A 15,627-nucleotide genomic window follows, 5' to 3' on the forward strand; every position below is an offset into this window, starting at 1 on the left:
TTCAGAAATTTTTATTTTATTTTTGGACTTTTAGAAAAAGAAATAGCCTTCATGAAGTGGATAATTATTTTAATATATAATGGCCTTTTTTTTATAAAAAAAACAAAATATTTAGATTAAAATAGGTTCTAAGTCTTTATACATTTCATACATTTATAATTCAGGTTTTTTATTTTTATTTTAAGGAATTTAGTTCATCTACTTTTTTAATTTAAAAATGCAAGTCTAGTTATTAATATCATTAATTTTTTTTTGTTAATTCAGGTTAATTACAACGTCATATTTTTAGTTACATGGTTACTAATAGAATTTTTTTTACTTCAAAATGTCACATCAATAAATTTAACAAAAAGATTAACAATGTTAATAATTAAATTTAAAATTTAAAATCTGAAAAATAGAGAATAAATTCCTAAAAATAAAATATATATAGACTAAATTCTAATTTTATAAAGAGTACAGTGAAGTACATAAAAATAGTGAATGAATATTTGTTGGCTTTTTTAATATTGGTTTTAGACCTTTCCTTAACTTGTGAAGAGTTTTACAATTGGCCGTGACATCGGAATAATTTGAGGTGGTACGTGATGGAAATTATAATCTGACCTGTAATTTTGTAGGCAAGATGGATGATGTGTGAACATCACCTCTGTTGAAACCTGGACTAACTAAAACTGATCGTCAGGCCCCCTTCAAACCATACGCCTTTAATACCATTTCTTCATCAACTCACAAACACCTTCTCACTTTTCTTTTTTTCAACTTATAAACTTCGAGATCTCCGTGCACAAAAAGCTTCCAAGGGTCTGTTCCTTTCCCCCTAACAAATTTTGGGTATCTTTTGTTTTGTTCTATAGGATGAAGGTCACTCTAGTTTCACGCAGTGGAAGAGAGTTCATCAATGGTGGCCTCGAGCTTCCTGACTCAGTATCCCTTCTTATCTTTCTTGGGTTTTATCTTATTTTATTTTATGTGTGTTTATAGTTTTCGGCTGATTGTTTGCTTGGAAAATGAAGGAAAATAAATTGATTCTATTGTGTTTTATTTTCTGTAGGCTACTGTGGCTGATCTGCAGGAGGCAATTTACAAGAGAAGTAAGTACTTTGCTTTATTAGTACTTTAAAATTAGCTTAATAACGTACTCTGTTTGCCAATTAAGTAGTTCTTATCAGAACAAGGAAGAACTTATAACTCTGCTTTGGGAAAACATTTAAATTTTTGTGGGAGATTCCCTGAAAATCTTCTTGTTTTGTTTAAGGTTTTCTCTTGATTCATGTGCTTTGTTTACTCTTTCCTGTTTCATGTGGGCGCTAGAGTTTCGGTTATTATTATCTTTTCATTTGCGCATTGCATTGCATGGATGGTCTAATGTACTTGGTTGTTGAGTGAGGAAGTAACTTGAAACATCAGATAAGGCGATGTTTCCTTATGGACACTTATCGTTGCGATTGAAGACCTTTTGTGTTCCTAGTTGTGTGTGCTTCTAGATGACATGTACCAACACTAAATTGCTAATGCAAATTATGGTTTTCTGCTGCATATAACATTTATATATATTTATCCAGCCTATGTTTCTAATTATATGATTAAGATAACGAAAATAATTGAAGGTATGCGTCATATTCATTTGATAGATAAGCGTCATATTACTGTTTACCGAGCTTGTAACGATAGCCTAGAAATTGGTTTATATATTTCATGTAAGCATACACAAAGATGCCTACTATGTTTCATGTTTTAATAGCTTTAAGCCTCTCTTTTTTTCCATGTTTCGTTGGTCTAAATAATTATAGCATTGTATGTTACATCTAGGGTGATTTGCTGGCATCTACTAGTTCATGTGCAAGGTTACGGAGTCACTGAGTGTCACTAACTTTCCACTCAGTTACGCTTTTTTATTTTTGTTTAAATCCTTGGTAGATTTTATGTTTGAATTCTTCATCCTGTTTAAGTTTCTAATGGTTTTGTAGAAGTGATATGTTTTGAGTTGCATTCAAATTGATGGGAAAGAAAAACTCACCAATAGCGGTGATCATTGCTTTTCTGCCTGTTTTTCTTGTTGCTATGAATTTGGAATTTGAGCCCTTAACCCCCAAATGTGATTCCTAGATGTGTTTCTGATAGTATGTTTGTAGGCAGCTTCATTGGCCATAAGAATCTTATTAACCCCATTTTCAAATGTTAAATTACTAGCTAAAAAGTTTTATCCTTCAAGACAAAGACTAACACTCCCAGTACCTCCGGGATCAAAGGAGAGACCTGTCGTCCTTAACTACAAGAAGAGCCTCAAAGATTACTCTGATGAAAAACAGAACAAGTTAACTGTAGTGTTCAAGGATCTGGGTCCGCAAGTATCGTATAGTACACTTTTCTTCTTTGAATACTTGGGTCCTTTGATCCTCTATCCTATCTTCTACTACTTTCCAGTGTACAAGTTCTTTGGTTATGGAGAGGATCGTGTGATCCACCCAGTTCAAACATATGCTGTATATTACTGGTGTTTCCACTACCTCAAACGTATTATGGAAACATTCTTTGTCCACCGCTTCAGCCATGCAACATCTCCACTCTCAAATGTCTTCCGGAATTGTGCTTATTATTGGCTCTTTGGTTCTTACATAGCTTACTACGTAAACCACCCACTTTACACACCTGTTGGTGATCTTCAAATGAAGATAGGGTTTGGATTTGGGTTGGTTTGTCAACTGTCAAACTTATATTGTCATATCATACTGAAGAATCTACGAAACCCTGATGGGAGCGGAGGCTATCAAATTCCTCATCGATTTGTGTTCAACATTGTGACATGTGCAAACTACACTACAGAGATTTACCAATGGCTCGGTTTCAATATTGCTACGCAGACTGTTGCAGGTTATGTATTTCTCGTAGTTGCTACTTCTATCATGACCAATTGGGCCCTCGCAAAGCACCGCCGTTTGAAGAAGGTATTTCCATAGCTTTACAGTTGAACCACTAAATCATATAGGTTTCGTGCAGACAATTAAGGTTTCCTTCAATATGCTTTCTGCATATAACATTCTATATGTTAGTATACATTGCGTGTGAGTGCATGTGCATCTCTTATATTGAACTCGGATTTCGCCTGGAGGTTATTGTTTATATGTTCATGTCTTGTTAATAGATAGAATATCAACTCTGTTAATCTCATTATCATGTCTTCGGTTTAAAGTTTCCCCTTACCTTTAACTTCTTGTTCCTCGCAGCTATTTGACGGTAATGAAGGAAGGCCTAAGTACCCGCGCAGATGGGTAATTCTTCCCCCATTCCTGTAGAATGACGGGTAAAACCTCCTACTCATTGGACTTTTTTCAGTATTAAGTTTTCATTCCAGAAGCATGGATTCGAGTTCATGTCAGATACGAACATAAGATGACCAGGGAATTCATTTTTGTTTTCAGTTTAGATAATGTAATGTATCTGATATGCATTAGGATGATCCTTCTTTTTGTATAAATATTCAATTGATAAAGGTTGATGCCATTCAATCAGCTTGATACTACTGGCATCAAAGTTTGAGCTAACTTCAAAAACCCGTCCTCGGACTGCAACTCGCATACATGAAGTTGGATTCCTACTCTCGAATTTTGTCCAAACCAACAAGTTTAATGAAGAAATTGTGATTGTGAAACTTATCAATACACGCTTAACGTTCCAAGCAAGCAAAACTATACTTCCAATGTTTGCAAATGAATGCACCTATAAATCTTGACTGATACTTGTTCATAATTTATTAAAACTATTTAAGTTGGTAACTACAATGCTTTTAAGGACTTAACCCATATAATATATAAAAAAGGTTGGTGCTGACAACTAATTTCATTAGTGTAACAGCTATTTGACCAAAAAATAAGTTAAAATTGTGTAGCTCTTTTATTGAATGCCGTGATTTTTTTAAAGAAAAAATAGAACCACAAAAATGTAACATGCTTCAATCAATAAATTTCTTTAAAAATAGGACCTCAAAAATAGAATACTTGAATGGATAATTTACTTTCAATGGCTGCCATTGTATTACACTATTTTATATTTTGAATTATTATTAGGTTTTGAAAAATACCAAGTAAAATTATTTGTTGTATTTTCCACTAAAAAACCAAAATCATTTTTGTTACTATAAATCAAAGGGTGGGAAATGAGTGGAATATTGAGAGCCCAATGACGCGTTCTCATTCCTAAAAAAATCTAACGGCCCACATTCACTCTCGTCACCTTCTTATACTCCTGTCATTTCATAGCCTTCACTTTGCCTCACTTTCAAAGAACCAGTTCCTCAATCTCTCTAATCCTCGCTTTCTTCCCCATCAAACACACCTTCGATTTTCCCAAGGTCGTTTCTTTTTGCCCTTTGGTTGGATCTGCCGGCCGTTTCTCGCTTTTCTTTTAACTGGGTTGTTTTTTTGCTTTGTTTTTATGAATTGGGTTTTTCTTTGTTTTGATCGAAATAAAGAAACACAATCCCATTTCAAGCATTGGTTTTATTTTGTTTTTGTGTTTAAGATCTAATTTGTGTTCTTGATGTAGTTTTTTTTCCCTTGGCTGATGTGTTGTGATGGTGCTTTAGATTTCAGTTCCTTGATGGGATCTGAGGATGCTTGAATTTTGACTTTATAGACCTAAAAAGAAAGAAAATCAAGGAAGAATGGATAAATATATAATTAAATTGCAGAAAGATTGACTTTTATTTTGATTTTATTTGATATAAATTTGAGATTCCATTGATGGAATTTATGGGAGAATCTGAGCTTTTTCTTTCTTTCTTTTTTTTTTCCTTAGGTTGTATATTCATCCCTAAAGATAACGTTTTCCTTTTGCTATATATATAGCAGGTTGTAGAAGATGGCAGAAGGTGAGGATATTCAGCCACTTGTTTGTGACAATGGAACTGGAATGGTTAAGGTAAATCATTTGAAAGCTCTTATCATTGTCGGAAATTTGTCTTGTTTTCTTAATACTTAGTTTTATGATTAATGTTTATGCTTTTCTATATGAGATAAGTTAAAAAAAGAAGAAGAAGAAGAAGAAGAAGATTATATGGTATAAGTGAGCTTAAAATGTTATGTTTTTGGCTGGATTTGCAGTGAGGGAAATTTGTGTGTGTTTCCAATACTTGGGCGTTATATCAGTTAAGGTTGATGTTTATGCTTTTTTATATGATGTAATTTGACTGTAAAAATGTTATGTTTTAGGCTGGATTTGCTGGGGATGATGCTCCCCGAGCCGTATTCCCTAGCATCGTCGGTCGGCCACGTCACACCGGTGTGATGGTTGGCATGGGCCAGAAAGATGCATATGTTGGTGATGAAGCTCAATCAAAGAGAGGTATTTTGACTTTGAAATACCCTATTGAGCATGGTATTGTGAGCAACTGGGATGATATGGAAAAGATTTGGCATCATACCTTTTATAACGAGCTTCGTGTTGCCCCGGAAGAGCACCCAGTTCTCCTTACTGAGGCTCCTCTTAACCCAAAAGCTAATCGGGAGAAAATGACCCAAATTATGTTCGAGACCTTCAATGCCCCTGCTATGTATGTAGCTATCCAGGCCGTGCTCTCACTTTATGCCAGTGGTCGTACAACCGGTAAGAATCATAAATGATCCATCCATTGAGTTTCAACTGTCTGTTTTGATTCTTGATTATCACCTGCTATTAGTGCATAAAAAATTTTCCAATTTGAATTGGCTTGGAGGGCTGGTGAACTCCTTGGAAGTTTACGGTTGGAATTGAATTAAATTTAATGCTGAACATATTTTTTTGGTATATGAGAGATGAGAGATGTAACATCATTGTGCCTGTTTTTATGTTAGGTATTGTGATGGACTCGGGAGATGGTGTCAGCCACACAGTGCCTATTTACGAGGGTTATGCCCTCCCACATGCCATTCTTCGTCTTGACTTGGCTGGTCGAGACCTCACTGATTACTTGATGAAAATTCTGACTGAGCGTGGATATTCCTTCACCACCACAGCCGAACGGGAAATTGTGAGAGACGTTAAGGAAAAGTTGTCTTACATTGCCCTTGACTATGAACAGGAGCTAGAGACCTCAAAAACAAGCTCATCAGTAGAGAAGAGCTATGAGTTACCTGATGGTCAGGTTATTACCATTGGTGCTGAACGTTTCAGATGCCCCGAAGTGCTTTTCCAACCATCCTTGATTGGTATGGAAGCTGCAGGCATCCATGAGACTACATACAATTCAATAATGAAGTGCGATGTGGATATCAGGAAGGACTTGTATGGTAACATTGTCCTTAGTGGTGGTACAACCATGTTCCCGGGTATTGCCGACAGAATGAGCAAGGAGCTTTCGGCACTCGCTCCGAGCAGCATGAAGATCAAGGTTGTCGCTCCACCTGAGCGAAAGTACAGTGTCTGGATCGGAGGCTCGATCTTGGCTTCCCTCAGCACCTTCCAACAAGTAAGTTATTGGACTTCAGATTTGCATATATGTATATATATAACTGATAATGCGGCATGCTTATTTGGTCGATATTTGGGTTTCAGATGTGGATTGCAAAGGCCGAGTATGATGAATCAGGTCCAGCGATCGTCCACAGGAAATGCTTCTAAATGTTATTGGTATGGGGATAGGATGAAAGAGAGAAGTACTGTTTCATTGTTTCTTGATGCAGCTTGGAACTTTGCTTTGTTCTAATGGCTTTGTTATCCTTCTGTGTGTTTTCATGTTGGAGTGAAACAATGAACTTTGAGAAAGCCAGTGATTTAATTTTTGTTCCAATTCTTTGAATCTCAGACAAACTTTTTCTGTTCTTTTTACTATAATTTCCATCGCATACTGTCTCCACTATCTTACATGAAGGTTAGATATGAGTATGCGGGCGTTTGAAGATGAAAGGGACTACTCAATCTTGTCCTAATAATATTAAGCATAATATGACATGAGATGCGAACGGGGCCTTATTAGACATAAACCCTATTTACTTCAATCTCAACGTTTCTAGCTCCAACCCGTAAGGTTCATAATTTTGCGTTCACACTAATTGCTCTCATGATGTTCCTGTAAGTGCCCGCACTTGTTCCACACACCACCATATTAATAATTAATTAATTATAAAAAAATACTATAGACCGAAGTTGTCAATATTTATTATAATTAATGTTTAAATAAAATTATTAGTATTTATTAAATACTCTCTTCACATTGTTTTGTTTTATTTAATGTTAAAGTATCATGTTATTATTCATTGATAGTGTATAAAACTCACGTGTTCACTTTTCCAATAATTCTTCCTTTTCTTAAAATCTCGTGATTGACCTAGTGGTCAAGAGTTGTTCACTTATAAAACTCATCTAAATTCGAATTTCTGGGGCAACAAATAGTAGACCGTTATTTGAACATGCATATATATATATATCTTTTCTTAATTTTTTTTAAACAACTAAGTATATATTTCTCGCTCAAATATTGGTTGGAGCCTTTAAACCTTCTAAATTTGAATAAAAAAAGATATTAATTTAAACAAATATTGACGTAAACAGATTGGAAGGTTTTGTTTCCATACATACAACTTATATCTGTTTTGGGTGGCTTTGGTTGTGTCCTTATTTGGTTGGTTATGCGTTGAAATTAGATCCATGCACCACAATTCACAACCAATTCATATATTTATAGCTAATGGTATAAAACGTAACCTAGGCCTAGGGTTATAAGATCAGGTTGCACTTGCACCACAAACATGAGGGACAGCTACCAATGAATGTTATCCTCTAAATCCCGACCATTTTACGCTATACAATTTTAATTTTAGTAGTGGAGTCAAGTTTCTTTATTTGTATTAAAAAATTTTAAAATTTTAAAATAAATAAGACATGTGATAAAATCTTAATCTTGTTTGTGGAATAAAATTTTTTTATTGTTTGTGCACCAAATAATTACCCTTATCTTCGATCATTTTTAGTTAGTATTTATAGTTTTTAAAATTTTAAAATTTCACTTATTAAATTTTACTATTTCTAAAATCTATGATTAAAATTAAATATCAATTAATTAAAAATAACAATACTAAAATTAAATATCATTATCATCTCCTCCGTTTTTTTAATTTTCTATTTGTCCAAATTTAAAAGATTCAATTGATATCTAAAATTCATTTCTCTGTGAATTAATGGACAATACTAATATCGGTCACCAACCAAAATGATTTTGATCCAATATTAGTTTGTTGGTGATCGATATTAGTATTGTCCACCGATTCATTCAGAGAGGAAAATATTTTAGATATTAACGGAATATTTCAAATAGAAAATAAAAATAATAAAAAGGATGATAATAATGCAAAGGAAAGAAATAATTGTCATTTTTAACTACCTGATATTTAATTTTAACCATAGATTTAATTTTAATCGATGATAAAAAAAAAGTGCATAAAACTCTTTGTATATATATATATATATAAACACCAACTTTAAAATGGTAAATAGTGACATGTGTCTTCAAAAATTTTTAAAATTAATCATTCAAATAGTAATTATACCTAAAATATTAAATATTTAATAAATATCCAACACTTTCTATAATTCCACCCTTATTTAATTTAATGCTAAATAAATTAAAATTAATGATGCGGTCGTTGAAAGCACCAAAAATATCCTATCCCTAATAAATAATGAAAAAGAATAGTAAAAGGAGAATAGGGTCAAATCCTCAGGGACTGGATTTGCACAATATCTTGTTCCGTGAAATCCCGGCAGAATCTTGCCCAAGAAAACCTGCGTTCCTAAAAAAAACAGAATTAAAGGTTTGGATCTGGAAACGAAAAATAAAATAAAAACAAAATTAAGAAAATTGAATAAAAAATTCGAGAAATTAAAAATAGAGTTGAAAGAAAGGAAACTTTTATGGGAGATTCTAGCCTCCAGTTGTCTCGTTTCGCCTTGGGTTCACTCCTCGGCTTTTAGATGATCCTTCCCAAACCGAATAAACCAGTTATAGTGGAAGAGTACGCCTACGACCACTAGCTCCAAGGATTTAGACTTACGATTTAGTGGAACCTAACTCTAGCCAACAATCGCTTCTGTGGGATCATCTTATGCTAGATCAACGCTTCTCAATGACGAATCCCACGCCATTTTGTCTCTTGGGCTCGCTAACCTCTGACGCAATAAGCTAACGAACCGACTGTGAAACTTTTCCAAAACATACAAAGCAGCCACCTTTGCATACGTTGAAAAGCTTACTTCATAAAGGACATGGACGGAAGTGTTAGCCCCGTAGTGCGGAGAAATGATGAATACTCAGCAAAGAGGCTAAGTACAAAATCTAAGCCTCAAGAATCTTTTTTGGGAAATATCAACAACTTTCGGCTAGATGAGTTTAGTGGCTCATGGTTGTGGTGGAAAAGAAAACAAATAAAATAAAAATGGAGATTTTATTGAAAGGAAATATGAGAAGAACAAAAGCCTAAACTTTTGGGAAGAGAGTGTTTACAGAAAAAGATCCATCCCTTTTGAGTCACTTCACCCCCTATTTATAGTGCTAGGGGAGATAGTCTAATCCTACTTAAACTCCCAAAAGGTAAATACATTTAATTGAAGATAAATAAAGATAAATAAAATAAAATCCTAAAATTAAATAATCCTTAATAATTATCTTAATATTAATTATCCTAATATAATTAAAATAGAGTTTGATAGAGTAAAATTTCTTCTTTTTGCATTTCAACCCTTGTGTCCTCCATGCTTGCACTTTTAGCACCAACTTTTTCTTCTGTCGCACATTGGCCCATTTTATCTCTAAATTCACGCTTTTGGCCCTTAATTTTACTTTTGCCTCAAATTTAGTCCCTATGAGATAAAAAATCATAAATAGCTCAAATTAGCAGGATCATACTCAGAATAAATACATAATTAATATATAAAAATACGTTATTCTAGAGTGTTATCAATTAAATATTAGTAATTATACCTAAAATAATAAATAAATATCTAACCCTCTGTGTAACTCTATTCTTATTTAATTAAATATTAAATAAATTAAAATTAAAATAATTTATTGAGGCGTAAAGTCATTGCCTTTGCATATTAAATATTTAATAAAAATCCAACTCTCCCTATAATTCCACTCTTATTTAATTAAATATTAATTAAATAAAAATTAAATTGATTTATTAAGGCGTAAAGTTCATGACTTTGCTATGGATAGACTTGTTCATGGGTCGGATCACCCGGCCCGGCCTAAAGGCCCGCTTGAAATGTAGGAGGGTTTGAGCAATAATATAGGCCCGAAAATGGGCTTGGACAAAAAATAAGGCCCGTTTAAAAAATGGGTCTTTAAACAGGCCGGGCCTTAGGTAAGGCATCAGGGCCCGGGCCCGACCCAAATTCACTAAAGGACAAAAAAATCTGTTTTTTTTTTTAAATATTATTTTCTTGTTGTTTTCTCCCTATTTTGCTACAATTTTACTATTATGTTGCTACTATTTTGTTATTATTTTTTGGATATTGTATAAAACTTATTTTATTGTTAATTTTGTTATTATTTTAAAGACATTTGTTAATTTTGTTATTCTTTTAGAGGCATTTGCTTGTTAAGTTGCATCTATCTTAATGTTATTTAAGTATACATATTTTTTAAAATTTTCAATTTGTTGGGAAATATTTATTTTGATGTTTTTAGTATTTTTGATGTATTATATATTTTTTAAAATTATATAAAAATTAATATGGGTAGGCCGGGTTGGGCCCGGGTTTTAGCATTTTTATCCAGGTCAGACTTGGGCAAAATTTTATGCTCATTTTTCGGGCCGGGTCGTGCTTGGGCCTAGCAAACGGGCCTGAATTTTTAGTTGAACCCGACCTGGCCCATGCACACCTATAGCTATGGACAACCATTTGGATTAAAATTTTAAAATATTAGTCTTTTATTTTAGGGATATATCTCAAAATTATACATGAACTTTAATTTAATGTACAATTCTATACATGAACTTTAATTTAATGTACAATTCTATACATGAACTTTAATTTGGTGCAATTATACACATGAAATATAACACCCCTCGCCTGACCCAATTGCCGGATCCAAGTTATGAGATGCTACAATCATTTTCAAAGTAAAAATAGACAATTAATATTCAATTCACACATAATTCATACAATCATAGTCAATTCAATTCAATAATCACCAATTACAACCTTTCTCAGGTATTATATGAGCCTATGTACACTCTTGAATCAACTCAAAATTTAACAATGACTGATTTGTAGCATATTCAAAATTACAGATGAATAAATATATCATAAATAAATCCTTCAAACATTCAATCATGTTATAAACACTTAGATATCTTGATATACAATTAAAATCTGAGCCTTAGTTGAGCCTACAAAAGCTTTTAAGTCGACCCGAGCTTGAATAAGGATCAATCTGTAAAATTTTCAAAATTTGAGAACAAGTATCGATACATATATTAGGTAATGATACCATTTCCAGCTTCGATATTTCAAAAATTAAAATAAAATGCTCAAGTATTGATACCTGGAACTTAGCACCAATACCTATGTTATAAAGTATCGATACTTATTCTAGTATCGATACTATTTTTAGGACCAATGTTTGAAAATTTCATAAAATTTGGTAAAGTACCTATACCTTTGCCTATGGTATTGATACATTTTACCAGAATGTGAAAAATCACACAATTTGAAACTTTTTACATGCTCAAACCAACTCAAATTCAATGGTGTTTATAGGCACACTATAAACCTGCAAATAAACGACTTAAAACATATCAAAATGCCATAATTTATCCATTCCTCAATCAACAAATCCAACATAGCTCAGTTGACATTCAAAACTCATCATTTCTATTTGTAAATCTCATACCAAACCAATTATACATTTCAACCATTCATGCCATCATATTATCATGCATCTATACTCAAGATACCATTTGGATGCCATTCAAAACATCTCTAACATATTCCCCAAGAACAACTTTCACACATGTGGGCATTAACCTTACAAAATTTAAAATTTAACAAGGACTAATCTAACTATCATTTAGGTAATGACAATCACAACCTATATAAATGTCACAAAACCAAATACAATACAATTAAAGTCTACCGTATCAGTGGCTGGATAGTGTAAGCTCCGAGGTGATTCGATTGACACGTTTTGCTAAACCGAAGATCTACAAGGAAGATAGAGATAACGAGTAAGCATTTTGAATGCTTAGTAAGTCCATATGAAATTTACTTAACTTACCTTAGGCATCTTTGGCAACCTTACACTTCCATAATCATTTCAACAAATGTATCAAATGGGTTAGTTCGATTACAAGTCATGAAGTCATAATACAATTATATAAACATTTAACATTCCATCATATGACATATACCAACTAGTTCATTTTCAACTTATAACATATGCATATAATTTCATTCATATATATATGCTCCAACCATTTCGTTTTCATATAGTACCATTTCTATTTCTATCTTTCGCTTAGAGAACTGAAGTAAATTGAATTCAGATACTCGAGACTAATTTGATTACATATGCTAACATTATCCGGTTGCTAACACTAGCTTCGGATTAAGGTTGCTAACACTAGCTTGGTTCAATGCTGCTAACACTAGCTTCAGAGAATCCGCAACATATGTTGGACCTCAAGCCATCGAATTAACCACTTATTACAACACCAGTTTTCCTTTTGAAACCCTAATGGCATGTTATTCATATTCTAATAGTTTACTAAGTTCACAAGGGATTTAATACCATTTCCGTATCAATTAAATCTCCCTATAAAATTTTATACATACAATATAATCCATATAAACATTTCTTTACCATTCTATACCTTGTATCAATTCATAGTTGTCGTATAATTCACACTTTACAGTTTAGTCCTTTAGATGTCAAAATCATCGAAATTACACATGTATATATAAACTAAATAGTATACACACACAATTAAAACATAATGTAATAGAATATAATAAGTTCCAAATGAACCTAGTTGGAAAAACAAGCAAACAAGGTGTCAAGGACTAATATGCAATTTCTCCTTTTTCTTTATTATCTTCCGATTGATTCAAATCTTGATCTATAATAATTTATTTCAATTTATCAATTATAAACTTATTTTAACAGGCTATTGTAAACATATATCAATTCAAATTCATTTTTTGGATGACCCCTAAAGTTTTACGTTTTATTTAATTTAGTCTCTCAAACTAAAATAACTATATCTTTCACATTTAAGTTTCGTTTTTCAATATAATTTTAATTTCATCCTTATATAACCCTATACTATCTATAATTACATAAATTTAATATAAATTTTGAAATATTTACACTTTAGTCCCTATGTTCAAAACTAACCATTTCTATTTTATAAATTAGTCCTTTTTCATATCTAAGCTTAAAATCTAACTATTTAACAATAAAACTTCAATCATTCATCAATAGCATCATTTATAAACTTTAGCAATTTTAGAAATTAATGCATGAGTTAACTAAATCAAACTCCCGAAACTTCAAAAATATAAAAATGATAAGAAACGAGCTTGGAATCACTTACCAATTTGAGAGACGAATGCTTAAGTTCTTAAAACCTATTTTCCTTCCCCTATTCGCGAGTAAAAGATGAACATATGAAATGCTTATTTTTCTTTTAAATTTTAACTTTTATACTTGGATTAAATTATAATTAATTATAATTAACTATAATTGACTAACGTTAATTGAAATTAACCAATTTAGTGGACATTAGATGTCATCCACCACCGTTTTTACACTAGAAATGGTCCAATTTCTTAATTGGTCCTTAAACCAATTAAAAATCCATAACGATTAAATTTTTACAATTTAATCCTTATACTCTAATTAACTATCTAAATAGAAAAATTAATGAACCAAACTTTAATTAAACTTTATACTAACCTCGTAAATATAAAATAATAATATTTATAGACTTGTTCGTTAGAAATGGGGTTTTGAAACCACCATTTTCGACATTACTGACTTTCGGGTCGAAACACTTACACCTTAACTAACTATCCAATTAACAAAATAGTTAGACCAAAATTCAATATAATACCAAAATTAACTCATAAACATTAATTAATAATATTTACAGACTCAACCTTCGGAGAACGGGGTTTCAAAACCACCATTTCCGGTACCACTGAAAAACGGATTGTAACATGAAACTCTAATTGTGATTCAAATGTATACTTCAAACTTTAATTTTAATTTAATCATGCACATTTAAAGAAATAAATACATCAATTCATTTTTATATTGGATAAATATAATTATTCATGTATGCAAGATATAAATCTAAAATGATATTATATCAATAATTGTGTTAATAATTTACAAGAATTGGACCAAATCAAAATTTCATATATAAAATTACACAAAATCGAAATTCAAGTATACATTATTATTATTATGATTCAATTTAGAACATTAACTAAAATTTTTATTTCCTATACTTATCTTATTTATTTGTGGTCTTGAATCAAGATTCTATTATTATATTTATATTATCTAGCACACAAATTGTAGATATATTTATTATGTATTTTGTTGCACAATTCGTAAAATGTACTTGAAATGGCACAGATTTACGACAAAAATCAAACTGCAGAAAATAAGAATAGATTGATTATGTGCAACTTTATCCACGAGGGTTACCATTAAAAAACTCTTTATATTTTATAACATTTTAATACTACCTTCTTTTTCTTTTTCTTTTTACAAGAGAAATATTCTTATAATATTTTAATTAGTATCTTTTCTTCTTTTACCGGAGAAATATTACACCAGGTTCTTCCTTACATCAACTATGGTGCTAGAAGATTTCAATACGAGGGTCTTTTTTATATATATTTAATATTAATCTAATTATTTTTATTTAAAATTATATTAATATTAATATCAATTTTAAATTTATTATTATATATATTTTTTAAAAAATATGTATTTTTTTTAATTTTTTAGAATTAGGATCAAATTGAGAACATTTGTAAATTTTGAGAGTTAATTTTTTTAAATTATGATTAAATTGAAATAGCATGTAAAAATTGAGGGTTAAATTTATTATTATATCGATTTTTTAACTAACATGTCAGCTTGTCGTTTACGATTTTAATGGGAGTGACCAAAATGACCGAACTATATAACGTGAGTGTTTAAATTGCAATATTTTTATTTTGGATGCCTAAAATGAATTTTTTTTATAATTGAGTGACTATCTGTGTAGTTTACCCTTTATATTCACTATAAAAAATAAATATAAAATTTTACAAATCGTATTTAAAATTTATCATAATAGTAAGAATTAATTACCATAAATTATTTTAATATATTTGTACTACAACCTAAATTGAATATCATCATCATCAAGACACTTGAAAATATGAATACTTCACATTTGAATTACTTATAATTTAAGTTCATATATTCCATACTATCATAATATTAATTACTAATAAATGATTTTTTAATAAGTTTTATATTTTTATATTAATATTAATGGATTTAATATCATTCAAACTACATATTTTTTTAACTTTACAATATATTTAAAAATATTTTTTGGCAACTTTTCAACCTGAATAATCTGA

At 31.2% G+C, this 15,627-nt stretch overlaps 2 protein-coding genes across 3 annotated transcripts; both read left to right on the plus strand.

Annotated features, from left to right (window-relative positions):
• The first annotated feature begins 509 nt into the window (after positions 1–509).
• Positions 510–3,596, plus strand: LOC107904734 (very-long-chain enoyl-CoA reductase). 2 transcript variants are annotated; one of them, XM_041091972.1, is made up of 5 exons: positions 510–927; positions 1,055–1,094; positions 2,194–2,948; positions 3,228–3,304; positions 3,514–3,596. In XM_041091972.1, the coding sequence occupies exons 1-4, from the start codon at positions 859–861 to the stop codon at positions 3,294–3,296; spliced, it is 933 nt and encodes a 310-aa protein (XP_040947906.1). In that variant the 5' UTR covers positions 510–858; the 3' UTR covers positions 3,297–3,304; positions 3,514–3,596. The 2 variants fall into 2 exon arrangements, with proteins under 2 accessions (XP_040947906.1, XP_016686689.1); XM_016831200.2 differs by having other exon boundaries at positions 512–927; positions 3,228–3,596.
• Positions 3,597–4,136: 540 nt separating this feature from the next.
• LOC107904733 (actin-58) lies at positions 4,137–6,766 on the plus strand. The gene is made up of 5 exons (XM_016831199.2): positions 4,137–4,351; positions 4,851–4,920; positions 5,211–5,604; positions 5,832–6,445; positions 6,532–6,766. Exons 2-5 carry the CDS (start codon positions 4,861–4,863, stop codon positions 6,595–6,597), a joined length of 1,134 nt encoding a protein of 377 aa, XP_016686688.1. The 5' UTR covers positions 4,137–4,351; positions 4,851–4,860; the 3' UTR covers positions 6,598–6,766.
• Positions 6,767–15,627: the final 8,861 nt, after the last annotated feature.

Source organism: Gossypium hirsutum, chromosome D04, assembly GCF_007990345.1.
Source record: "Gossypium hirsutum isolate 1008001.06 chromosome D04, Gossypium_hirsutum_v2.1, whole genome shotgun sequence".
Lineage (NCBI taxonomy): Eukaryota > Viridiplantae > Streptophyta > Magnoliopsida > Malvales > Malvaceae > Gossypium > Gossypium hirsutum.

Bases quoted from the DNA above. Each gene is read 5' to 3' on its own strand.
- LOC107904734 (XM_041091972.1), top strand. From the start codon at position 859: ATGAAGGTCACTCTAGTTTCACGCAGTGGAAGAGAGTTCATCAATGGT. The intron at 928-1,054 runs GTATCCCTTCTT...TATTTTCTGTAG, and splicing joins GCCTCGAGCTTCCTGACTCA to GCTACTGTGGCTGATCTGCA. The intron at 1,095-2,193 runs GTAAGTACTTTG...TTAAATTACTAG, and splicing joins GGAGGCAATTTACAAGAGAA to CTAAAAAGTTTTATCCTTCA.
- LOC107904733 (XM_016831199.2), top strand. From the start codon at position 4,861: ATGGCAGAAGGTGAGGATATTCAGCCACTTGTTTGTGACAATGGAACT. The intron at 4,921-5,210 runs GTAAATCATTTG...GTTATGTTTTAG, and splicing joins ATGGAACTGGAATGGTTAAG to GCTGGATTTGCTGGGGATGA. The intron at 6,446-6,531 runs GTAAGTTATTGG...TTTGGGTTTCAG, and splicing joins CCCTCAGCACCTTCCAACAA to ATGTGGATTGCAAAGGCCGA.